The sequence below is a fragment of the Dromiciops gliroides genome, chromosome 6 (genome assembly GCF_019393635.1).
Source record: "Dromiciops gliroides isolate mDroGli1 chromosome 6, mDroGli1.pri, whole genome shotgun sequence".
Taxonomy (NCBI): Eukaryota; Metazoa; Chordata; class Mammalia; order Microbiotheria; family Microbiotheriidae; genus Dromiciops; species Dromiciops gliroides.
In genome coordinates, this window is record NC_057866.1 from 112,947,117 (window position 1) to 112,972,717 (window position 25,601).

At 35.0% G+C, this 25,601-nt stretch overlaps 1 protein-coding gene across 1 annotated transcript in view; it reads right to left on the reverse strand.

Moving 5' to 3' along the window:
- The window catches only part of LOC122732063 (WD repeat-containing protein 19-like), a 135,727-nt gene that overhangs the window by 74,295 nt on the left and 35,831 nt on the right, over positions 1–25,601 (reverse strand). Inside the window, exons 13-18 of the mRNA XM_043972253.1 lie at positions 16,936–17,085; positions 16,696–16,843; positions 13,662–13,866; positions 9,332–9,491; positions 704–814; positions 165–274 (exon numbers count right to left, since the gene is read on the reverse strand). Coding sequence (XP_043828188.1) covers positions 165–274; positions 704–814; positions 9,332–9,491; positions 13,662–13,866; positions 16,696–16,843; positions 16,936–17,085 — 884 coding nt within the window. The remainder of the gene's footprint in view (positions 1–164; positions 275–703; positions 815–9,331; positions 9,492–13,661; positions 13,867–16,695; positions 16,844–16,935; positions 17,086–25,601) is intronic.

The following is a 25,601-nucleotide window of genomic DNA, read 5'->3' on the forward strand; positions in this document are numbered from 1 at the left end:
TGTTTGCAAGTTGGATAGACCTATACTGTCCTCTGTTTCTTCGATATAAATTAGTGTCATTATAAGCCTACCAATAATATGTTTCTCTATTAATGTTCAGGCAATCCTGAGAATATTATTTTTAAATATTTTTATATTAGTGCTTTTAATAAAATACAACATACGTAAATTCCAACTGAATAGCATACTCCTTTGATATAAATGAAATCTGGTCTGGGGCCAAACATTTGGCTAGTTGAAGTGCGTTGTCCCAATGCTGCAAATCTCGTCTCATCTGTTATCCAAAGAAATATTTATTATCAAAATTTAAATTCAATAAACAAAAACAGGGAAATTTTTAAGCAAGGAAAATATAACACAAATAACATAGATCTATTAAAAATACCTCAGACAAGAGAAAAACAAAGCAAAAAATGCAGAAGGAAAGTCAAATTTAAGAAAAATAATCTTCCTTCAATGATACTGACAAAATATCATATATCACATTAGTAGAATTTGTGGTGATTTACTTCTCATCCCATCATTTAGATAGATCTATAGAGTGACTTCAGGCACAGGAATAGGGGGAACAGTCTAGAAAAATGAAATTAATTTCATATAATATAAAGAAAAAGTTATTTCCTATCTAACATGATACTTAAATTTGTGTAAATCCTGTTAATCATCAACTAATAAATAACTGAATGAGAGATTAGATAGGTACTTCAAGTGCCGCAGCAGGACAGCTAGATGCCAGATACAGATCTTGTGCCAAATTGAAATCATTAGTAAACATGGCAAGATGTCCAGCTAACAGATTGTGATCTTCTATTCCCTGGAAACAGAAATAAATGTTAGTTATACTTGAAAGTAGACTTATTTTTATTTTATTTTATTTTTTTTTTATTTTTTATTTTTTATTTTTAGGCAATGGGGGTTAAGTGACTTGCCCAGAGTCACACAGCTAGTAAGTGTCAAGTGTCTGAGGCCAGATTTGAACTCAGGTACTCCTGAATCCAGGGCCGGTGCTTTAACCACTGCGCCATCTAGCTGCCCCCTATTTTTATTTTTAATAGCATTGTTTTTCCAGTTACACGTAAAGATAATTTTTAACATTCATTTTTTATAAAATTTTGAGTTCTAAATTTTCTCCCTCCCCCCTCCCTAGGACATAAGCAATTTGATGTAGGTCATATATGCACAATTATGTAAAACATATTAGTGATGTTGTAAAAGAAGAAACCGAATAAAAGGAAAAAAAACATGAAAAAATTTTGAAAGTGAAAATATGCTTCAATCTGCATTCAGACTCCATCAGTTCTTTCTCTGGATATGGATAACATTTTCCATCATGAGTCTTTTGGAATTGTATTGCTCAGAGGAGCTGTCAATCATAGTCAATCACTGTATAATGTTGCTATTATTGTGTACAGTGTTATCCTAGTTCTGTTCAATTCACTTTGCATCACTTCTTGTAAGTCTTTCCAAGTTTCTGAAATCTGCCTGCTCATTACTGCTTACAGCACAATAGCTTTCCATTACGTTTTTTTTTTTGTGGGGCAATGAGGGTTAAGTGATTTGCCCAGAGTCACACAGCTAGTAGATGTCAAGTGTCTGAGGCTAGATTTGAACTTAGGTCCTTCTGATCCAGGGCCAGTGCTTTATCCACTGTGTCACCTAGCTGCCCCCTCCATTAAATTCTTATACTACAACTTGTTCAGCCACCCTCTAACTGATGGACATCCCCTGCTATAAATATTTTTGTATGTGTAAGTCCTTTTCCCTTTTTTATGATCTCTTAGGGACAGGGACCTAGTAGTGGTATCACTAGATTAAAGGGTATGCACGGTTTGATTACCCTTTGGGCATAAGTTCCAAACTGCTTTCCAAAATGGTTGGATCAGCTCATAACCCCACCAACGGTATATTAATGCCCCAATTTCCCCAAATCTTCTCTAACATTTATCATTTCCTTTTCTGCCATGTTAGCGAATCTAAAAGGTGTGAGGTGGTACCTCAGAGTTGTTTTAATTTTCAATTCTCTAACCAATAGTGATTTTTTTTTTTTTTTGGTGAGGCAATTGGGGTTAAGCGACTTGCCCAGGGTCACACAGCTAGTAAGTGTTAAGTGTCTGAGGCCGGATTTGAACTCAGGTACTCCCGAATCCAGGGTCTGTGCTTTATCCACTGCGCCATCCGATAGTGATTTAAAGCATTTTTCAGTTGACTATAGAGAGCTTTGATTTCTTCATCTGAAAACTGCCTATTCATATCCTTTGACCATTTACCAATTGGAGAATGACTTGTATTTCTTTTATTTTTCATTTTTTAATTTAGATAAGATTTCCAATTTCAAATTTTTCTCCCTCCATCCCCTCTCTCCCCACCTCCCCTAGACAGCAGGTAATCTGATAAAGGTTTTATATATATATATATATATATATATATATATACACACATATATATATATATACACACACACACATATACATATATATACATACATATATATACACATATATATACATATATAAATATATAATAACATTAAACATATTTCTGCATCAGTCATGTTATAAGAGAAGAATCAGAGCAAAAAGGAAAAACCTCAAGAAAGAAAAACAACAACACCAAAACCAAAAGAAATAGTATGGTCCAATCAGCGTCCATATTCCACAGTTCCTTTTTTTTTCTGGATTTGGAGAGCCTTTTCCATCATGAGTCCTTTGGAACTTTCTTGTAACGTTGGATTGGTGAGAAGAATCTAGTCTATCACAGTTGATCAACACATAATGTTGATGATACTGTGTACAATGTTCTCCTGGCTCTGCTCATTTCACTCATCGTCAGTTCATGCAATGACTTGTATTTCTATTAATTTTACTCAGTTCTCCATATATTTGAGAAGTAAGGCCTGTATCAGAGACATTGGCTATACAAATTATTTCCTAGATTTCTGCTTTCCTTCTAATCTTAATTGTAATGGTTTTGTTTGTGGAAAAACCCTTTTTAACTTAATATAATTGAAATTATTTATTTTAAATCTCTTGCTGTCTATTTATTTTAAATATCTTGCTGTTCTATTTCTTGATTAATCATAAATTCTTCCCTTCTCCATAGATCTGACAGATAAACAATTCCTTGCTATCCTAATATGCTTATGATATCACCCTTTATGTCTAAATCATGTACCCATTTCAACCCTATCTTGGGTACACAGTGTAAGATGTTGATCTATATCTATTTTCTGCCATATATTTTCCAGCATCTCCTCAATATTTCGATTGTTTCTTTCTGGCTGCTTGCAGTACTTTCTCCTTGACCTAATAGTTTTGGAATTTGGCTATAATATTCCTGGGGTTTTCATTTGGAAATATCTCTCAGGAGATGACCAATTGATTCTTTTCATTTCTATTTTACCCTCTGTTTCTAGGATAACAGGGCAGTTTTCCTTGATAATTTGAAAGATGCTGTCCAGGTCCTTTTTTTGATGATGGCTTTCAGGTAGTCTAAGAATTCTTAAATTATGTCTCCTGGATCTATTTTACAGGTCAGTTGTTTTTCAAGTGAGGTATTTTACATTTTATTCTATTTTTTGTTTGATTGATTCTTTTTTTAAAATTTTTTTTATTTTAAGTGAGACAATTGGGGTTAAGTGACTTGCCAAGGGTCACACAGCTAGTAAGTGTTAAGTATCTGAGGCCAGATTTGAACTCAGGTACTCCTGACTCCAGGTCCAGTGCTCTATCCACCGTGCCACCTAGCTGCCCCCTGTTTGATTGATTCTTGATATCTCATAGAGTCATTAGCTTCCACTTGCCCAATTCTAATTCTTAGGAATTATTTTCTTCAGTGAGCTTTTGTACCTCCTTTTCCATTTGGCCAATTCTACTTTTTAAACAATTGTTCTCTTCAGTGAATTTTTTTACATCTTTTTCTTTTTTATGCTTCTTTTACCAAGCTGTTGTCTTTTTTCATGATTCTCTTGAATAACTCTCATTTCTTTTCCTAATACTTCTACCTCCCTTATATGATTTTTTAAATCCTCTTTGAGCTCTTCCAGGAGAACTTTTTGGGCCTGAAAACAATTCATTTTTCAAATTGAGGCTTCACATGTAGGTGTTTTGACAGTGTTGTCCTTTTCTGAGTTTGTGCTTTGATCTTCCTTGTTACTACAGTAGCTTTCTATCATAAGGACTTTTTTGGTTTTTTCTCATTTTCCAGTCTATTTTGTGACTTTTAAAGTTGAACTCTGTTCCTGGAATACAGGAGGCACTGTCCCAAGCTCCCTAAACTAGGGAACAGGGGCCTGGTCACTGGCTTGCTGTGCTGGGGCCTCAGGAGCTAGTGGTTCACCTGTTGTGCCAGGAGAGGGAGGACTCCGGGGCTGGTGGCTCACCTGCTGCACTGGGGCCTGAGGTCTCACAACTGGCCTGCTGAGCAAGGACCATAGGACCTTGCTTGCTGATATGTTCTGGGGCTAGAGGCCTCCTGCTGGTTTGCCTGGAAATGGACTGTTCCCACTTTACCTAAGTGAGACAGAGCTTTCCCGCAGTCCTAAGTTATTTTGGACTGGAAAATTTTTTCACCCCTTTTTTTGCATGTTCCATTACTCCAAAATTCATTTTGAGGCTTGATTTAGTTGTTTTGAGGGAAACTGGGGAAAGCTCAGGCAACTTCCTGCTTTTTCTCTACCATCTTGGCACCCTGGAAAGTAGAATTAGCATAAAAGTATGCAGATTTTAAGAGACATCATGGTAGTAGTAGCAGGAGTACTGAATTTGGAGTCAAAGGTCCTACATTCAAATTGTGATTCTTTCATGAACATATGTGGCCTTGGGCAAATCCCATAAACTCTCTGGTTCTCACTGTTTCATCTATAAAACAAGGAATCTGAACCAGATGACCTCTAAGCTATCTTCTATCTCTGAACCCATGATCCTAAAAGTGAAAAAAAAACTTAGGGCTTTGTTCTTTTACATATTTTTGACTAACATCTTACTATGTGACATGCCATTATATAATTTGCTATATTCCATTTTTATTATAAGCCTGAGAATTACCTAAATGCATTAAGAGCATGGAGCCAATCCAATTCAATTCAACACATTTATTTAATGCAAAGTACTGTGAGAGGCTCTAGAAACACAAAGAAAAGAATAAGCAGTGTAAGTCTTAAAAGAATTTACATTCTAGTGGGGTAATGCAATATTTATACAGATAAGTAAATGCAATGTAATTTAAGGAGAAAAGTACTAATTAATAGCAGGGCATGGATTAGAACCACCAATTGGACGTTTCTAATTAGATAACCCACAGGCACCTCAAACTCAACGTGTCCAAAACAAAACCTATTATTTTTCCCCAAAACTTGGTGGTGTTCAGTTAGTTATTCAATCATATCTGACTCTTTGTGACTTCATGGAACACAACATGCCAGTGCTTTCTATCCTCCACTATCTCTCAAGGTCTGTCCAAGTTCATATAAATTGTTTCCATGACACTATCTATCCATCTCATCCTCTGCTATTCCTTTTTCATTTTGCCTTCAATCTTTCCCCACATCAGGGTCTTTCCCATTGAGTCCTGTCTTCTCATTATATGGCCAAAGTATTTAAGCTTTAGCTTCAGTATTTGACTTTTCAGTTAATTCCTGAATTTTTTAAAGTATTGTCTGATTTGATCTCCTTACTGTCCAAAGGCACTCTTAAAAGTCTTTTCCAATACCACAATTCAAAAGTATCAATTCTGCAGTGCTCAGCTTTCCCTATACTCCAACTCTCACAGTCATATATTGCTACAGGAAAAGCCATAGCTTTGACTGTATTTGTTGGCAAGGAGATGTCTCTGCTTTTTGGTATGCTGTCCAAATTTGCCATAGCCTTTCTTCCAAGAACCAAGTGTCTTTTCAATTCATGGATGCAATGACTATCTGCAGCAATTTGAGCCTAATAGTAAAAAATCTGACACTGCTTCCATTTCTTCTCTATTTGTCAGGAATTGATGGGATCTGTTGCCATGATCTTAGTTTTTTTATGTTAGGTTTCAAGCCAGCCTTTACACTTTTCTCGTTCACCCTCATCAAGAGGTTTCTTAATTCTTCTTCCCTTTCTGCCATCAGAATGGTATCATCTGCAGATCTGAAATTACTGATATTTCTCCTGGCAATCTTAATTCTGGCTTTTGATTTGTCCATCCTGGCATTTCACATGGTGTCCTCTGAATATAAGTCAAATAAAATGATAGTATACAGCCTTACAATACTCCTTTTCCAATCTTAAACCAGTCATTTATTCCATGTTCAGTTCTAACTGTTGCTTCTTGACCCACATACAGGTTCCTCATGAAACTAGTAAAATTATATGGCACTTCCATCTCTGAAAATTTGCCACATTTTATTGTGATCCACACCATCACAGGCTTTAGTGCAGTCGATGAAGCAGCCGGTGTTCTTCTGGAACTCCCTTGCTTTCTCCATAATGCAGCAAATGTTGATGATTTGGTCTCTACTTCTTCTGCCTCTTTGAAAACCAGCCTGCTCTTCTGTTAATTTTTGGTTCACATACTGATGAAACCTAGTTTACAGAATCTTAACCGTGCTGGCACAGTGAAATGAGCACAACTGTTTGGTAATTTGAACATTCCTCAACATTGTAGTCCTTTAGGTTTGGCATGTAAATTGATCTTTTCCAATCCTGTGGCCACTGTTAAGTTTTCCAAATTTGCTTGCATATTGAGAACAGTACTTTAACAGCATCATCTTTTATGATTGTAAATAGCTCAGCAGGAATTCCACCCCCAAAACTTATCCCTCTTCTAAATTTCCCTATTACTATTGAAGACATTATCATCTTTACAGTTAGTTACATAGGTTCAGTGTTAGCCTTACTCCTCATTCCTGCCACATAACTAATCAGCAGCCAAATCTTGTTCTTAAGGAACTGTACTGAGTCCAGGATTCCTCAGCCCCATCCTTCCTTCCAAACTGTAGTTTACTCATATGAACCATAAGTGAAGGAAAATGAATATGATATGGATATAAATCATTTAATTCAAACAATTAGGAAATGTCAGATGTTTTAAATTACAATTAGTCATGAGCTTTGTCCAGTCTTCTCATTTACAATCCCTATACCACCTTTCCATATGGTCCTAGAGCAAAGTTTCTTAAACTGTGGGTCATGACCCCCTGCAGGGTCACAAAACTAAATGTGGGGGTCGTGAAAAATTTAGTAGTAAATGTTTGATTTGAATACCTGGGATTGCGTAAAAATTCCTTGGACGAAAGGAAGTCATGAGTGGAAAAAGTTTAAGAAGCTCTGTTCTAGAGGGCTGTGCCAACAACACAATTCAGGAAACTTGGTCTTAAAGGACTTTATCCAAGGATACGAAGCAAGGGTCCCACACCAACAGTACTAAAACATTTGTGGCAGCACTTTATGTAGCATCAAAACACTGGGGATCAATCAACAAGCATTTATTAAGTACCTACTATGTGCCAGGCACATAAGGCAGAAGGGCAGTTAGGGACAACAGTAGAGTGCCAGGCCTGGAGTCAGGAAAAATCAATTTCCTGAGTTAAAAATCTGGCCTCCGACACTTGCTAGCTGTGTGACCCCAGGCTAATCATTTAACCCTGTTTGCCTCAATTTCTTCATCTTTAAGATGAGCTGGAAAAGGTAATGGCAAACCACTCTGGTATCTTTGCCAAGAAAACTCCAAATGAGGTCATGAACTGTCAGATACGACTTAACAAAAACAAAATGCCAAGGTACTGTGCTACAAAATACAAAAACAAAAATGAAGAAATAGTTCCTGCCCTCAAAGAGCTTATATTCAACTGGAAACAAAGTGTGTACACATCAATTAAGAAATGGATGAACAAAATGTAAACTCCTTCTTTAACTTTTGGTACCTAGAGTTCTTGGCTTCTTTCAAGAATTAGGTGAAGTGCCACCTATTTGAGACCTATCATGATCCCCTCATGATACCACCAAAATTTCTTTGTATTTGTTTGTTATATATTTTATATTTATTTATTTATCCATGGATATATTTCTCCCAATGCAATGCAGGCTCCACTGAGGACAGGGACTGTTTTATTTTTTTGCTTTGTATTCCAAGAACTTAGAACACTGCTTTTCACATATAGATGCTTAGTAACTGTTTCTTGAATGGGGAGGAAAAAAGAAATTCCAAAAAACATATGGAAAACTTATATGAACCGATGCACAGTAAAGGCTGAACAAGGATAGCTATATTTATAATGATTATATAATAATGTGAATGAAAACACTGTAAGACAGATGAATATAGGTTAAATTCAATGAATATTATTGGTTCTAGATCAGTTGTATCAAACTCAAATAGAAATGAGTCGCTGCAGGCACATATTGACTTAGAAAACCACAAATCAACATTACCCATATTGTATTATAGTTTTATTTATTTTATTCGATATCTCCCAATTACATTTAAATCTGGTTCAGGCCACTTGGGAGATTTGCAGCCCACCTGTGGTGTACGGTAGTGCCAGGAGTTTGACATTTCTATTCTAGAGTATAAATAATGAAACACAGCTTCTACCTCCTGTGAAAGGGCAAAGGGAAAAAGGAAACTATAGGTGTCAAATGTTACATATGTTGACAGTTATGACCCTTTTTAGGAACACCCTTCCCCATAACATTCTCTATTCCCTCATGCCTACTCTTGGTTGCTCATAGTTCCCACTTCAGTGACTTTCTTCTGGCATTCTCTCAATCTTTCCCTTTTCATTTTCCATAATTAAAATGTACCTTTTCTACAATGATAATCCCTCAAAGCCCTGTTCTCTTCTAAGCGGTAATGGATTTAAATCAGATGTATTAATCTATGCTGATATATTACCTAATTGATATATCTCCCTCTGAAGTAATCTAATAACACAAATGATAGAATATTAGAACTAGAAGTGACCTTACAGATCGTCTAGTGTAAACCCAATATTTTATAGATGCAAATATTCAGGTTCAAAGTGATTGTGACTTTTGCAAGGTCACACACTGGACCTTAAACTTTCTAACTTCTAATCTAATATTCTCTCCACTAAAACATACCCAATTAAATTATATATTTTCAAGAATTCTCTTAAGAAATTACCCCCAAAATAGAAATTTCAGACATTCCAGGTTAAATGAGGAAAATATAACTGGGTAGAATACCCTTTTGGGACCATTCAAATTTCATCACATAGGCAGTTCCTCATTTTTCCTGATTGTAGGGCTTTCCCTATATTTAACTAATAACAACATAATCATAGTAAACTTTATTTTCCCATTTTCTCACACAAGATATGCAAACTGCAATAACTTACTTTTATTTGTTCCAATGACATCACCATCCCAACATTTCTAATTGTACGATACACACGTGTAGCAAACTCCACTTCCATGTGATGTAGGCAGGCACTACCCAATTCATTCCAAGCAGAAGTTTCATTCAGAAGTTTGCATACTTCCCATGCTTCAGAAAATCTATAGTAGGCAAAAGAAATTTAGTTGTCCAGTTATGTTAGGGGACTGCAGTATACATGTTGATATGCCTTCAGATTCCTTAATAATATCTCAATTCTTCAGTATCTTTAGCTCCCTAATCTGCTGCTCCACTTGTTACACACAGGAATGGTCATACCCTTGACTTCACCAACGCCCACAAGTTTTCCATTTCTACAATTAAAAACTCTGAAATTCTTTTATGAGATCATAGCCCACACTCATCAGCTGTCTCCTTAATTTCTAACTCTCCCTCTCTAATGGTCCTTTTCCTACCCTTTCAAACTTATCCAATCCTTCCCTATATTTAAAAATAACCTTCATTAAATCCTACCACCACCTCAATATAGTCTCATGCTTTTCCTTCTTTTCCAAAGAAAATTCTTAGAAAAAGTTCCCAACCTCTATTTCTTTCACTTCTCTCACTCACTTCACAACCTTATACAATAATGGCTTCTGCCCCCATTACTCAATTGAAACTATTCTCCCCGAAGTTACATCAGTGGCCTTTTCTCAGTTCTCGTTCTTCTGTCTCTCTAAATCATTTGATACCATTGATCATCCTCTCCTCCTGAGTATTTTCACATCTCTGTGTTTTCCTCCTGTGACACTACTTCCCCTTAGTCCTTCTCTTACCTGTCTGACCACTCCATAGTATCTTTATGAGACTCACCAATTATGGGTGTATATCCAAAGCTTGTCCTTGGCCCTCTTTTATCCCTACATTTTCTCATATGGTGACCTTATAAGGATTTGATTATCATGTCTACGGAGATGATGCCCAGAACTATATATCCAGTTCCTTTTCTAAGTTCCATTTGAGCTCCATGTCTATAAGACATTTCAAACTAGAGGTCCCATAGGCATCTTAATGTCAACAGGTCCAGAACAGAGTTCATTATCTTTTCCCAAAGAACTACCCCATTCCAAATTTCTCTCTTTCTGTTAAGGGAAGCAGAAGCCATCATCCTTCCATTCACCCATCACCCAAGTTCACAACCCTGGCATTATCCTCAACTCCTCACTCTCACCCCACTTATCCAATCATTTGGTAAATCTTGTCATTTCTACCTCTAAAATGTCTCTTGAAAACATCATTTTCTCTCAACTCACACAGCTACCAACCTATTTCAGACCTTCATCAGCTCTAGGTAGACTATTTAAAATACCCTCCTACTTGATCTCCCTGACTAAAGTTTCTCCTTACCCCAAATTCATCCTTAAGCTCAGACCTTACCATGTCACTTCCTACTTAAACTTCAATGTCTTCCTATTGTCTTTAGGATCAAATACAAACTCTGTTTGCCTTTGTGAGAAAATAATTATTAATAATTAATTTCTAGGAGAAACCCAGACATTAGTTTTAGCTACACTCTGCCCCTCACCCTAGAAAGCCCTGTCTGAGATGAGTTCAGGTGAACACAAGGAATGCAGATTGATTCTTTTGTTTACCTAGGGGAAGATACATCTAGACACAGGAACTATCTAAGATCACTCCTCAATTCACGTCAATCAATGGAGCTAAATGATGCTATAACCAATTATCTTAGATCAATGTATAGTGACCCACCTCTACCAAAAGAGGATAAAAAGACTGAGCCACAAGAGGCTTGCTCTTTCTCTCTTGCTGCTCACCCTCTTGGCTCAGAAGGCTGTTTCTCAGGGGTATGTAATTGTTTAGACCTGTAAGCATGTGGCTAGTGGGGAAGTCAGGGAGACATGTGGTCAATACTTTAATAATATGTAATATTAATTAATAATAAATGCTTACTGCCAAAACAGGTACAATAGCCATTAATTTATTAGTAAATAGTTTTAGAAAGCATAGCCTAACCACAAATAATTTATCAAACACACCTAACTCTTTACAACCTGGTCCTGTCCTACTTTTCTGGCCTTGCTATACATTCCTCCCCTTCCCTTACTCTTTGGTCCAGACAGACTACCCTACTTAATTCTTCCTCATGTGAAACTCCATTTCATATATTTGCGTTTGCACTGTCCCCCATTCCTGGAATGCATTTCCATTTCACCTCCACTTCTAAGAATTTCAAGTTTCCTTTGAAATTCAGCTCAAGCAGCCACTTATACATGAAGTCTTTCCTCATCTTCCCTTCCCCCTATTGCTAGGGCCATTCCTATCAAAATGACCTTGTCTTCATTTTGTATATGTTTATATCTGTTCATGTGGTGTCTCATGGCAAAATGTAAGTTCCTTGAAAAACTGTTTCATTTTTATATTTGTATCCTCAGAATTCAGCAAAATATCTGGCATGTATTATACACGTAGATGTTTATTGACCAATTGACATGAGACAAAATCTTAACTCATAAATTAACAATGAGGATTAGCATAAAAATTATTCCCTTCTTTGTTACAAAAATTCTTGACATGAAAACCTTACTTTAAAAGACTATAGCCCTTGAACATATGTGAACACAGTAAAGGTTTTAGCTTTGTGAGTAAGTTAAAATCATTGCATATATTCCATTTCTCCCTTTCATTTATTTTACTATTTTCACTTTTACCCATTACTCCTTCCCAAAATAATTTCCCTTTTGAAAGTATCTTACTTTATTGTATTTTTTCATATAGCAACATAGAAATCTGATATATATTCACTGTATTCATAGTGAATGTTGTTCCCAACAAAGAAGTCCTCAACTTACAAAAGTTCCAAAAGCTTGCTTGTAATTAAGACTATTCCCACAGAGACAACATTATAAATAGTGGTTGGGTTTTCAGGCCAGCCCTCAAAAGCCTTTTAAATCCATAATGTAGCTGAGTTATTATGCATTTTCAGTGAAAATGAGTGGGGAGAAGGAAAAGAAGGGAACAAACATTTATGAAGCATGTACTATGTGCCAGGTACTGTGCTAACCACTTTTCAATGATTATCTCATTTAATCCTCATAACAACCCCAGGAGATAAGGATTATTGTCATTTCTCTTTTACCATTGAAGAAACTAAGGCAGAAGTTGAGTAGCTTAAGATAGCTAGCAAGTGTCTGAGTCTGAATTTGAACTCTGGTCTTCTTGACTACAGGTCCAGTATTCTGCACATTAGGGCACCCCCTGTAACACTATTAATTCAGAAAAAAAAACAATAAGAAAGTCTTAAAACTTAGCTTCAATTACAGTATTTGACAAAAGGGTTTGATTAAAAAAAGATGAGGAAAGCAGAGCTTTTTGGAAAGTCTGATGCAGGTTTCAAGGTGAGGTGAATCATCTTAAAAGTCAATGTTGGAGCAGCTAGGTGGCACAGTGGATAGAGCACCGGCCCTGGAGTTAGGAGTACCTGAGTTCAAATGCGGCCTCAGACACTTAACACTTACTAGCTGTGTGACCCTGGGCAAGTCACTTAACCCCAACTGCCTCACTAAAAAAAATTTTTTTTTTAAGTCAATGGCAAAAAAAAAAGTCAATGGCACTCATTCTTTCACAGAATCTTAAAGTTAGAAGAGTTTGGGGGAGACTAGAAAGTTTATTGGAGCTCTCTTTAACTTTGCATTTTCCCCTCCTGTGCCAACTAAAGAAATTACACCAATAATACCTAGGCTTCTCGATACCTTTCCTAAATTCTCTAAGGGAGGAAGAAGGAGCAGAGCTAGATTTGGCAGTGATATGAAAAGGGAAGAAAGGGAATACAGTGTACCTGCTACAATAATAAAGATTCCTATATATAATGTTTCCCTAAATCTTCATTTTCAGTATAAATATCTGGTTACTTTATCAGATACTCATCTGACAAGATCTTCAGTACCCTCACCAACCTAGTGACAGCTTCCTAAAATGAGGTGAACAGAATTAAATACAATACATCAGATTTCTTCCCCACTCCCCAATTAATAACTAAGTGGTCAATTGCAAATCAATAAATTAAGCAGCCCTTGCCTTTCCCAATGTGATTATTGAAGAAAATAAATGGTTAACTTTTATGGAACAGGGAGAAAGTGGAAAAGAAGAAAGGTAGTAGCTAAGTTAGATATCGGAACTCAAGGAGTACCTAAAACTTTGAAGGACTTAGGATAATTTATTATAATTATTTTCTGGTCAATTCATAGATCAATAATATACATAATACTAGGTAATAATATCACACCAGACAACAAAAGTAGATGATTATTCTCAACTAAATAAAAATGACTTACCTTTTTAGCATTAAAGTTTGCATCAGTATTTGTCTCAGCTCATTACTTTTTGAGTCTGTAAAACTGTTGAGAAAGCTATGGGTGCTAAGGTAGATATTATTTATTTTTCCACTCTGTGTCTGGCAAGTCAATTCTCCATTATACAAGAGCAATGGCTTATGGGAAAAGGGAACCTTTGTGCCTCCTGCCAAGATTACCTTGGACCCTACATCATAAAATCAGAAAATCATTTTAGAAGCTTTTATATCTAATTCTTCCCCCAAAACTGATAAAACATAAAATACACTAGTGCATGTATCAGTGTAATCAGATAGAATATCTGTGGAAATGTACAATCTTTAAATATGGAGAAATGTAATTTCCATTATCCCTCCTCTTTACATATATTTTCAGTTCATTTATTGAGGAACTCTATAGCTAAGAAATTTCAACAGAAATGTAATAGGTACCTACTAAAGGAAGGTACATTTTTCTATGATTTGGCCACTTCTCTCTGCCTAAGCCTTTACCTTCTCCCTTTTACATCATTGAAATTCATATTTTTTTCAAATTCATATTTAAAAAATATAATTTAAAAATAATTGATGCCTAAAGATTATCTGTTCTCTACAAAGGAATATTTGGTAAAAGATATGTTGGTCTCAAATGCCATCAAAGGAATTTAGTTATGAAAAGACCAAAAGAATCTCGTTACAAAGAAATCTTATCTATGATGATATACATCATTGATCAAATGAATAGAATTATAATGAGCCCCCAGTGTATTAAAATACTTCCACTGATACCTTCTGACAGAAAGGTTAAAGAGCAATTCTGTTCATTCAAATTTGATTTTTACTTAAAATTATACTTTAACTCAACATCAGTCCTTAATATAAACTTGTCATTTTCCCTTAATTTGAAAATTATCCAATAAGTATTTATTTGCTCAATAAATTGAACAAAAGCTTTAATTTATCAAGCTTAATTTGAAATTCTGATCTAAGTATTAGATACAACAGGAAGTATTTACTATAAACTCACTGAGTGATTGATCAAAAGCCCAAGCATTAATGTTTCATATACTGAAAATTATAGACTAAACTGACACTGAAACATCATGTATTTCAATAACATACAAATATGAGTGAATTAAGCCATTCTGCAATGGCTAAGTGGTCTAAAGATATAAACAGGCATTTTTTCAAAAAAAAAAAAAAAGAAATACAATCTATCAACAACTATATGAAAGATGTTCCAAATCACTAATAAAAAGAAAAATGCAAATTAAAACAGCTCTGACGTTTTACCTCACATCCACTGGATTGACAAAGATGACAAAGGGTAACACCGGCAAATATTGGAGGTATTATGTATTTATATACATAAATGTAGTCTTGGTATAACTTAAATTGTTCCAAACATTCTGATAATTTGGAAACATGCCCATAAAATAACTAAACTGTACCAGAAATACCAGGTAGATCCCCACCCAGAAGAGGTCAAAGACAAAACGATCCATACATATAAAAATATTAATAGCACCATTTTTGTTGTAGTAAATAAGTGGAAACAAAGTAGGTAGACATCAAATAGTAAATAACTAAAGAAACTATAGCACATTAATGGAATGGAGTATTATTTTTGCACTGGAAGAAATGACAGATGCTAAGAATTCTAAAAGACCTGGGAAGATTCATTTGAACTGATAATACAGAGTAAAATAAGCAGAAAGGAAAAACATCTTATGCAATAACCACAATAACATAAGGAAAGCAACTCTGGAAGGCTTCAGAATTAATTGATGATAAAAGCATACTTTCAGTTTCTTGGCAAAGAGGTAATGGACCAGAGGGGCAAAATCAAACATAAAAATATGGCTAAAGGATAGATTTATTTTACTTGACCACTCTCATTTATTACAAGGGAAGGTAAGAGAGGGTAAAGGCAGCTAATGAGAAGTAAGAAAAATTGAAATAAAATATTTTAAATACATGATAGAAAACAAAAAGAAGCTCAGAAAGTGACATAAAAGCATTTTTTACTTCTTTGTTATACTATATATTGTGATAAAATAATGGAATTTAGCAGACACCCAGGGGCCCCACCTGATTGATTTAGTATTGTTTGAATTGGGTGAGAATGAAAAACTAAGTACCTACTTGGGGATGATTAGACTGTAGCCACACCTGGCTGGCCCTGAGTGACATGTTGGTGTACTACTGATGTCACTAGGGGACCACTCTCAGCCAACTAACTTGAAGGACCTCCCCTTTGGAGAAGGGAGAGAGAAAGTAAGAGTGGGAATGCTGGCTCTGAGAAGTCTCTTTCCCTTTGGTGAACTTCTGGAGCATACCAGAGAGGGACTGCACAGCTGAATCCCATTGAAACTATGGACCCCAGGTGATGTTATTAGAAGCGAGACCAGCTCTTCAAGTTAGCTGAGCTGGAAGCAAGTTTAGGATTTGAGTCAGTCTTTGCTAGAGCCAGGGAGCTTATCCGTTTTTCTCTTCCCCTATTTCCTAGTCCCTGGCTTTATTAACTTCCCCTTTGTTGTAAATTTTATTCCCATTAATAAAACCTAATTTGTTTGTGGAAAAGAGGCTGTTAATCTCCTTTCTTATTAGCCTGGGAGAAATAACTAAAAATGGCAGTTTGGAAGGGAGGAAACTTTAGACCTAGAGGTCTCTCATTATTTTCTGAACCCCAATATTACAGTGAGCCACCCAATTAACTCTCCCCAATTAAAATTTGGCCCTTAATATATATATATATACATATATATATATATATATATATTTAAAACAAACCCTTCCTAACAGAAGTTCATGGTTTCATATACATATTTCATTGTTTGTTATTTGTGTTTGCTTATAATTGCTAAATTCATAATTAAAAGGAAAAATGCCTTCTCTAGTACAGTGGGAAGAGTAAGGGAGGGAGACAGTTTAGAACTTAAAATGTAAAAAAACAAATTAATTTTTTAAAAAAGGAAAAAATTAATGTGTTTGAATACATGGCACCGAGAATTTTAATTAAAAATAAATTATAGTACCTTGTATAGTATCCTTGTGAAAGACATAAGTATATACTTTATCATCATCATAAGCCACAAATACACCTTTATCCATTGACCAATTTTCCCAAAGAATACATTTGATGGTTGGTGGGAAATTTGGAATTTCATACACTGCATCAATTACCTACAATAAAATATATGTATTTAAAATATTCTATATACAAAAAGATTCATAACCTCCAAATATTGTCCATATTTATTTTTATCAGGACTTACAGGGCAATACAGAAAGCCATCACTTTTATCATCAATGAAAGCCAGCCTGGTCCCATTTGGATCTGGAAAAATCTTTCTAACACTGACAGTATGCCGATATTCATTCACATGTTGCCAGTCTTCAATGTAAAAATAATGAATTACACCAGCCTAATAGAAAATAAAAGTATCATTCCTTAATTTTAGTATAAAACAATAAGCCACAAAATAGTATCTACCACTAGTCAACATAGGATTTCTCTTATCTAAAGCAAAAATTGATAATACATTCTGCAAATATATTTATTTTGGTTAAATTTTCCCCTTTAATTTGATAAATTGTTATTGAGTATCTACTATCCACAAAGTACCATGCTAGATGTAAGGGTAATACAAAGATGAATAAAAACCAGTCCTTATACTCAAAGAGTTTATAATCAAGTAGCAGGATAAAATGAGTGCTACATTTGGAATCAGAATATCTGAATTCAAATTCCAGCTCGGCAACTAACTGCCTACATGACCTTGGATAAACATAGATTAATAGCTGGAAGGAACCTTAGAAATCATGAAGTCCAACTCTTCCAGTTTTGGAAATGAAAAAACTGAGCCTCAGAGAGATTAAATGACAGACCTAAGGCCCCCCACCAATAAGTAGCACAGCTGGAATTCAAATCCAGGTCCTTTGACTCCAAATCAATTATTCCTGTCATACTATTCTGTGGTCCAATTCAGCCCCTTCATTTTATACATGAGGAAATTGAGGGTCAAAAAAGTTAATTGAGGGGCAGCTAGGTGGCGCAGTGGATAGAGCACCGGCTCTGGAGTCAGGAGTACCTGAGTTCAAATCCGGCCTCAGACACATAACACTTACTAGCTGTGTGACCCTGGGCAAGTCACTTAACCCCAACTGCCTCACTAAAAAAAAAAAAAAAAGTTAATTGATTTATCAAAGTGATATGATCAGAATTGTACTTCAGGAAGATTTAATAAAGCAGCGATGGAAGGACAGAATGCAAGGAGGAGAAACTGAAATCTGAGACTAGTTAGTAAACTGTCAAAATAGCTGGGGCAAGAGGCACTTGAGGATATACATTTTAATGGTAGCAGTAGTAATGAAAGTATAAACTGATGAAGAGTGAAATGCACAGAACTAGGAGGAAAATTTATAAAAATAACAATAATAGGGGGCAGCTAAGGTGGCACAGTGGATAAAGCACCAGCCCTGGATTCAGGACCTGAGTTCAAATCTGGACTCAGACACTTGACACTTACTAGCTGTGTGACCCTGGACAAGTCACTTAACCCTCATTGTCCTGCCCAAAAAACAAAACAAAACAAAAAGACCAAAAAAAACCCCAATAATATAAAAGAAAACAATTTTGGTAGACTTCAGAATTCTGATCAATGTACATTCAAAAGACTAATGATGAAACATATTTCCCACAGAGAGGTAATGAATTAGAGATGCAAAATGAGATAGGCAACCCCATCCTGAGATAGGCTGTTTTGATTTGCTTTGCTGGACTTTAAATTTGTTATAAATGAGGACTATTACTTGGGGGGAAGTGGTAGATTAATTAGGATCAGGGGAAAAAAGGAAAGAACAGAGAGATAGAGGAACCAGGATATTGTAGTATCTTAGAAGCTAGAGGAAGAAAAAGTTTTAACAAAATTAGAGAAACTGAGTTGAAAACTATTATGCACAAAAAGGATCAACAAAGTATTTTAAATACACAAAATTATTTTTTAAAGGACATAAATAGAGCAGTTTTGTTACTACTTTTGCTAAATTATATGTTATCAAAGCTTAAAACTTGACCAAGACTTTTGGGACACCCTGCATTTCTTAAAATACAATGTTTATGTAATAGTTCACATTTCTTATATAAGTGTTTTTGTCTTTTATATATTGAAATATGTATTTGCTAGTGATCATTAAGTTCATGATTTTAAAAAGAAAATATAAGTAAAAAAATAATAATTTTAAAAGGAAAAAGGAAACCAAGTGGAGAAATACTTCAAAAGTAGAATCTATATGACTTGACAACAAATTATATGATATCACAGAATAAGGAAGAGGGAGGAATTGAAGATGACTCCTAAAATTTCAAGCCTAGGTAACTAGATTAATCACACTACCATTAATAGTACACAAAAATCAGAAAGAATGACAGATTGGGAATTTGAGGGGAGGGAGTAGAATCCAATTTCAGACATGCTGTATTTTGGATCTCTATAGGGCATCCAAGATAGAGTTGTCATTTGGAAATGTGAGATTGGAACCAAGATATAAGTTCAGGACTAGAGATATAAATTTAAGATACATTTGCCTGGCTGTGAAAATAGATGGAATTTCCAAGGAGAAAATATAGAGAGAAATGAGGGCCAAGAACAAAATTTTCAGAACTTAGATTTAGGGGGTTTTGAGGAAGGAAGAGGAACCAATGAAAAGGAATGATCAGAGAAATAGAACTTGCTGCTCAGTCATTTTTTAGTCATATACAACTCTTCATGACCCTATTTGGGGTTTTCTTGGCAAAGATACTGGAACAGTTTACCATTTCCTCCTTCAAGAAGAACTGGGCGGGGCAGCTAGGCGGCACAGTGGATAAAGCACCGGTCCTGGATTCAGGAGGACCTGAGTTCAAATCCAGCCTCAGACCCTTGACACTTACTAACCGTGTGACCCTGGGCAAGTCACTTAACCCCAATTGTTTCACAGAAAGAAAGAAAGGAAGGAAGGAAGGAAGGAAGGAAGGAAGGAAGGAAGGAAGGAAGGAAGGAAGGAAGGAAGGAAGGAAGGAAGGAAGGAAGGAAGGAAGGAAGGAAGGAAGGAAGGAAGGAAGGAAGGAAGGAAGGAAGGAAGGAAGGAAGAAAGGAAGAAAGGAAGAAAGAAAGGAAGAAAGAAAGGAAGAAAGAAAGGAAGAAAGGAAGAAAGAAAGAAAGAAAGAAAGAAAGAAAGAAAGAAAGAAAGAAAGAAAGAAAGAAAGAAAGAAAGAAAGAAAGAAAGAAAGAAAGAAAGAAAGAAAGAAAGAAAGAAAGAAAGAAAAGAACTGGGGATAGTGTAATTATCTTAGAAACCAATGGAAGACCTACAGGAGCTGATGCAAAGTGAAATGTACTGTATAAAAATAACAGCAATATTGTAAGATGATCTGCTGTGAGTGACTTGGTTTTTTTCAGCAATGCAATGATCCAAGACAACTCTGAAGGTCTTATGAAAAATGCAGTCCATCTACAGAGAGAGAAATGATGGTATCTGAATACAGATTGAAGCATAATTTTTTTGTTAGTTCCTTTATCTGAAGTTTTGTTTTTGTCTGTTTTCTTTCACAACCTGGCCTAATGTGGAAATGTTTTGCATGACTGTTCATGTATAGCTTATATTGAATTGCTTAAGTTCTTGTGGGTAGGGTGGGGAGGAAGGGAGGAAGAGAATTTGGAACACAAAGTTTTTAAAAAATGTATGCCAAAATTTGTATTTTACATGTGATTTGGGAAAATACAATTCTAAATAAATATTGAAACAATAGGGCAGCTAGGTGGTACAGTGGATAAAGCACTGGTCCTGGATTCAGGAGGACCTGAGTTCAAATCCGACCTCAGACACTCGGCATTTACTAGCTGTGTGACCCTGGGAAAGTCACTTAACCCCCGTTGCCCATCAAAAAAAAAAAAGAAGAAATATTGAAAAAAAAACAAAACCAAAAATGAAAAAATTAAATTTAAAAAAAGAAACCAATGGAAGAGTCAGAATCACAGAATCTGACATGAAAACAAGTCTAACCTGGACAGGAATCTCCTCTGTAATACCTCTGCCAAGTGCACAATGCCTGGCACTTTGTAATTGCTTAATAAATGCTTGCCTTTGAATGACTCCTTGGTGATTTAGCATCTCTTTGAAAACCTTAAGAGAAGGAGAACCTGCTATCTTCCAAGGGAGCTCTTTCTACTTTTGAATAGTTCTAAATGTTCGTAAGGTTCTTCCTACATTGAACCTAAAGTTGTCTCCCTACAACTTCCACCCATGACTCCTAATTCTGCATTCAAGGGTCAAGCAATACAACTTTAATCCTTTTTCTGTAACAAACTTTAGGAATAGAGATAATGGTTAATAGTATCAGCAAAAAAAGACTGAGGATGAAGTAATCTGAGAAAATTTCATTTGACAAAAAAAAAATTAAAGTTACTTTTGACCTTTGATGCAGTAGTTTCAGTTGAAAGATGAAAATAGAAATAACAAGAGAGTAAATGGGAAAGTAGCATAAGGAAAAAGTAGATTAAAGAAATTTGTCAGGAAAAGTAAAAACATCAAAATAAAAGATGGCATGACAGCTTGAGATAATGACATTGACAGATTTGTTTTTTCAGGAAAGAATAGATTTGAGCTTGTAGGAAAAAGGAGAGAGACTGAGCCTGCATGAAAGAAAAAGGATGACTGATGGAGCAAATAGGGTGAAAAGAACCTTCCTGATACTTTATTCTTTTGAATAAGGTGCAAATATGAGATAAACAAATGAAAAAAATGACCCAGGTGAAGTAAAATATGCATAAATTCACTTTAAATAGCCCTTGGGTACAAATGAAATGAAATTCCTAAAAATTCAACGCAAATTAAAAGAACTTTCAGGTTCTATCTTACATCTATTAGATTAGCAAAGATAGTCAAAAAGAAAATGACAAATATTAGGGGGATGTCACTTGATAGACACAGCTGTAAATTGGTTTAGTCATTCTGGAAAGCAGTTTGGAACTACACTCCTAAAATCACTAAATAGTATGTATACTTTATGCCAGCTATACTACTATTAGGCCTATATGCTCAAAGAGATCAAAGAAAGAGGAAAAGGACTCATATGTATTAAAATATTTATAACAAATTTTGTGGCGTGATAGCAAAGAACTAGGAACAAAGGGAGTGCCTATCAATTGTGAAGTGGCTGAAAAATACGATATGTGAATATAATGGAATATTATTGGACCATAAGAAATAATGAAAGGATTGATTTCAGAAAAACCTGAGAAAAGTTTGTGAACTGATATAGAATAAATTAAGTAGAAACAAGAAATTCTTTATATAGTAACAACAGCAATGTAAAGAAAAATAACTGAAACACCTAAGAACTCTGATCAAAGCAATTACTGACCACAATTCTAGAGGATATATGATAGAAACATACTACTCCCTTCTTGGCAGAAAGGGGAAGGACTCAAAAGACAAAATTAACCATATTTTAGACATGGCAAATGTGTGGATTTGTTTTGCTTCACTATGTTTATTTGTTACAAAGACTGTGTTTTTCTTTTTTCACTTGGGGAGCTAGCAAAAGTATGGCCAAAAACAGAAGAAGAAAATAGAGTTATTTAATCATTTTATTAAATGATAAAAAGATATTGTGAATGCCAAATAATGTTACCAAACAATAATTATATTTTAATGGATAGGAAACAAGTTACAGTCCTAGGTGTCATTTATGAATCAGCTGTATATATTCAGTCAAACCACTAACCTTCTATAACAATCATCAAAATAAATGCCAAATTAGAATAAAAATGAAAACATAGCCACTAAGACAATTCTAATCTGATGCATTTTTTTAACATATAAGGTATTTTATTTTTTCCGTTACATGTAGAAAGTTCTCAACTTTTGTTTATACGAGCTTTACAATTTCAGATTTTTCTCCCTCCCTCCCCTTCCTCCCCCCTCCCCTAGACAGCAGGTAATCTGATATAGGTTATATCTATATATCTATATATACATATATATATATACATATATATATATATACACACATATATATATATCCATAATAACATTAATCCTATTTCTGCATTAATCCTGTTATAAGAGAAAAAATCAGGGCAGTAATGCAAAACCTCAAAATAGAAAAAAAAAAACCAACAGCACCCAAAACAAAAGAAATAGTATGGTTCAATCAGCATCTATACTCCACAGTTTTGTTTTGTTTTTTCTTGGATTTGGAGATCCTCTTCTATTATGAGTTCCCTGGAACTCTTCTGTACCATTGCATTGGTGAGAAGAATCTAGTCCATCACAGTAGGTCAACACTCAATGTTGATGATACTGTGTACAATGTTCTTCTGGTTCTGCTCATCTCACTCATCATAATCTGATGCATTTTAACAAACTATTTGTCATCAGGGCCTTTCTTCATTATCTAGTGCCTTATGACCCACCTCATGGATGAGGTGCTAATGTACAAATTTCTACCTGGAGAAATGAGGCTAAGTAATGGATCAAGCATTATTTTTATTTATGTCATTCTTCTCTTCATGTTCAATGGGGTTCAGATAAAAACTGTCCTGAGACTGTTATTTTTTTATATCTACTTTTCTGTGGACTTATACAGATGGATAAAATAACTGGTTTTTGTAACTAAACAGAAGTATTAGGATATATGGTGATCTTGTGAAAAGTCACAGAAAGCATCTTCAAGAAAACCCCAATAACAGTCAAGATGATGGGAATGATATGTACCTCCCTCATACTGTTTCCACAAGATTTTAATTTCTTCTGCTAGATCTCTATATTTTGAAAGCATGTCATTCCAGGAAGAACTATACACCAAAAAAATCAAAAGTGAATATAACGGGCAGCTAGGTGGCACAGTGGATAAAGCACCGGCCTTGGATTCAGGAGTACCTGAGTTCAAATCCGGCCTCAGACACTTGACTTACTAGCTGTGTGACCCTGGGCAAGTCACTTAACCCCCATTGCCCAGCAAAAAAAAAAAAAAAAGTGAATATAACAAAATTATAAAAATCAAGTAGGACTTGACTGAAGAAATATGAGAGAACACTCCCAACCCACTCTTTATGGATGTGGGAACCTCACAAATGTTACAAATCGCATGTTTTCAGAGATTTTTTTAAAAATACCATTTGTTATATGAGATGGCTCTCTGGAAAATGGAGGAATAGGATATTTGAAATAACTATGATATTATAAGAAACAGAAAACAACAATAAAACATTTTAAACCCCTTTAACTTAATTAAATTTGGATATTAGGAGTATTTGGCATAGCAATTATTAAAATGTCTGTTTAAAACATTCTTACATTTTAATAATGTTTTGCCTAGGTGACTGTGGAAAACAGTTTTGTTCTATTACAGCTTATTTGTTGAATTTTCAGAGCTATTTTGATATTTGTATTTGTAGCATATGGATTTGTTGTCTCCTAGTTTCTGAAAAACACAGAACTTCTTATGTATAATTTTAGCCACCAGATTGTATCTTGTTAAATATTCAGTAGATAATTTGTTTTTGCAACTTGCAATGCCATTTTGCATAGTTCCTAAGTTTCCTTGTATAATTTACATTAATCACAAAGTGTGGGTTCCTTAAATGAATTAATTTTAAAAGCATTTATTAAGGACTCACTATGTGCCAGGCACTGTGCCAAATGCTAAGAATACAAAAACAAGCAAAATAGTTCTAGCCCTCAAGGAGCTTACTTTCAAATAGGGGAAGACAATAGATAAAAAGGAGCTAGAGTGGAAAGTCCTACTTTCAGCAAGGCAAGATTAAACCTTAAGGATATTCCTATAGATAATTCTTTGATAATTTCTGATAGTGGTAACTTGTTACTAAATAGCCATCATAAACCTCTATCTTTCTTTTTTTAATCATAAAAGTTTTTTATTATTCTCCAATTATATATAAAGATAGTTTTCAAGATTTTGAGTTCCAAATTTTTCTCCCTTCATCTGATACAGGTTATATATGTACAATCACATTAAACATATTTCTGCCTTAGTCATGTTGTGAAAGAAGAATCAGAATAAAAGGGAAAAACCTCAAAAAAGAAAAAAAAAGGAGAAACAGTATGGTTCAATCTACATCCAGATTCCACAGTTCTTTTTTCTGGATGTGGAGAGTATTTTCCATTATGAGTCATTTGGAATTGTCTTAGATCATTGTATTGCTGAAAAGAGCCAAGTCTATCACATTTGATCATCACATAAATGTTGCTCTTATTGTGTACAATGTTCACCTGGTTCTGCTCACTTCACTCAGTATCAGTCCACTTAAGTCTTCTCAGGTTTTTCTGAAATCTGCCTGCTCGTCATTTCTTATAGAACAACAGTATTCCATTACATTCATATACCACAACTTGTTTAGCCATTCCCCAACTGATGGACATTCCCTCAATTTCCAATTCTTTGCCACCATGAAGAGAGCTGCTGTAAATATTTTTATACATGTGGGTCCTTTTTCCTTTTTTATGATCTCATTGGGATATAGACCCAGCATCTACCTTTCTATAAACAAATAAGAAAGTTGCTCTTCTGCAGGACCCATTCATTTTTTAAAAAGCTTCTTTGTCGGAATATTGTTGGTTTATTTCATGTTTACGTCACCCTTGATGGGCCTTTTGATTCAACTGGTGGATCTAAGCTGTTCCATAGACTATCTGAAGGTAAACCACTTTTGATTGCATTTCATGAATCCGATGGCAAATATCTATTGTCAGCTTTTACTATTTCTGGCTGAAGTGATACTTGCTTGTTTCGAGAGTTTTTCATCCATTTCTCATTTCTTCTGAGAATGTTTATCAATCCTCTTCTTCCTTTCTGATGTTAATCTTTCTATAAGTACCTTAGTGTGATGGGCTCTGTATTTCCTTAATATTATATGAAATTTTGTTCAGGTAATTT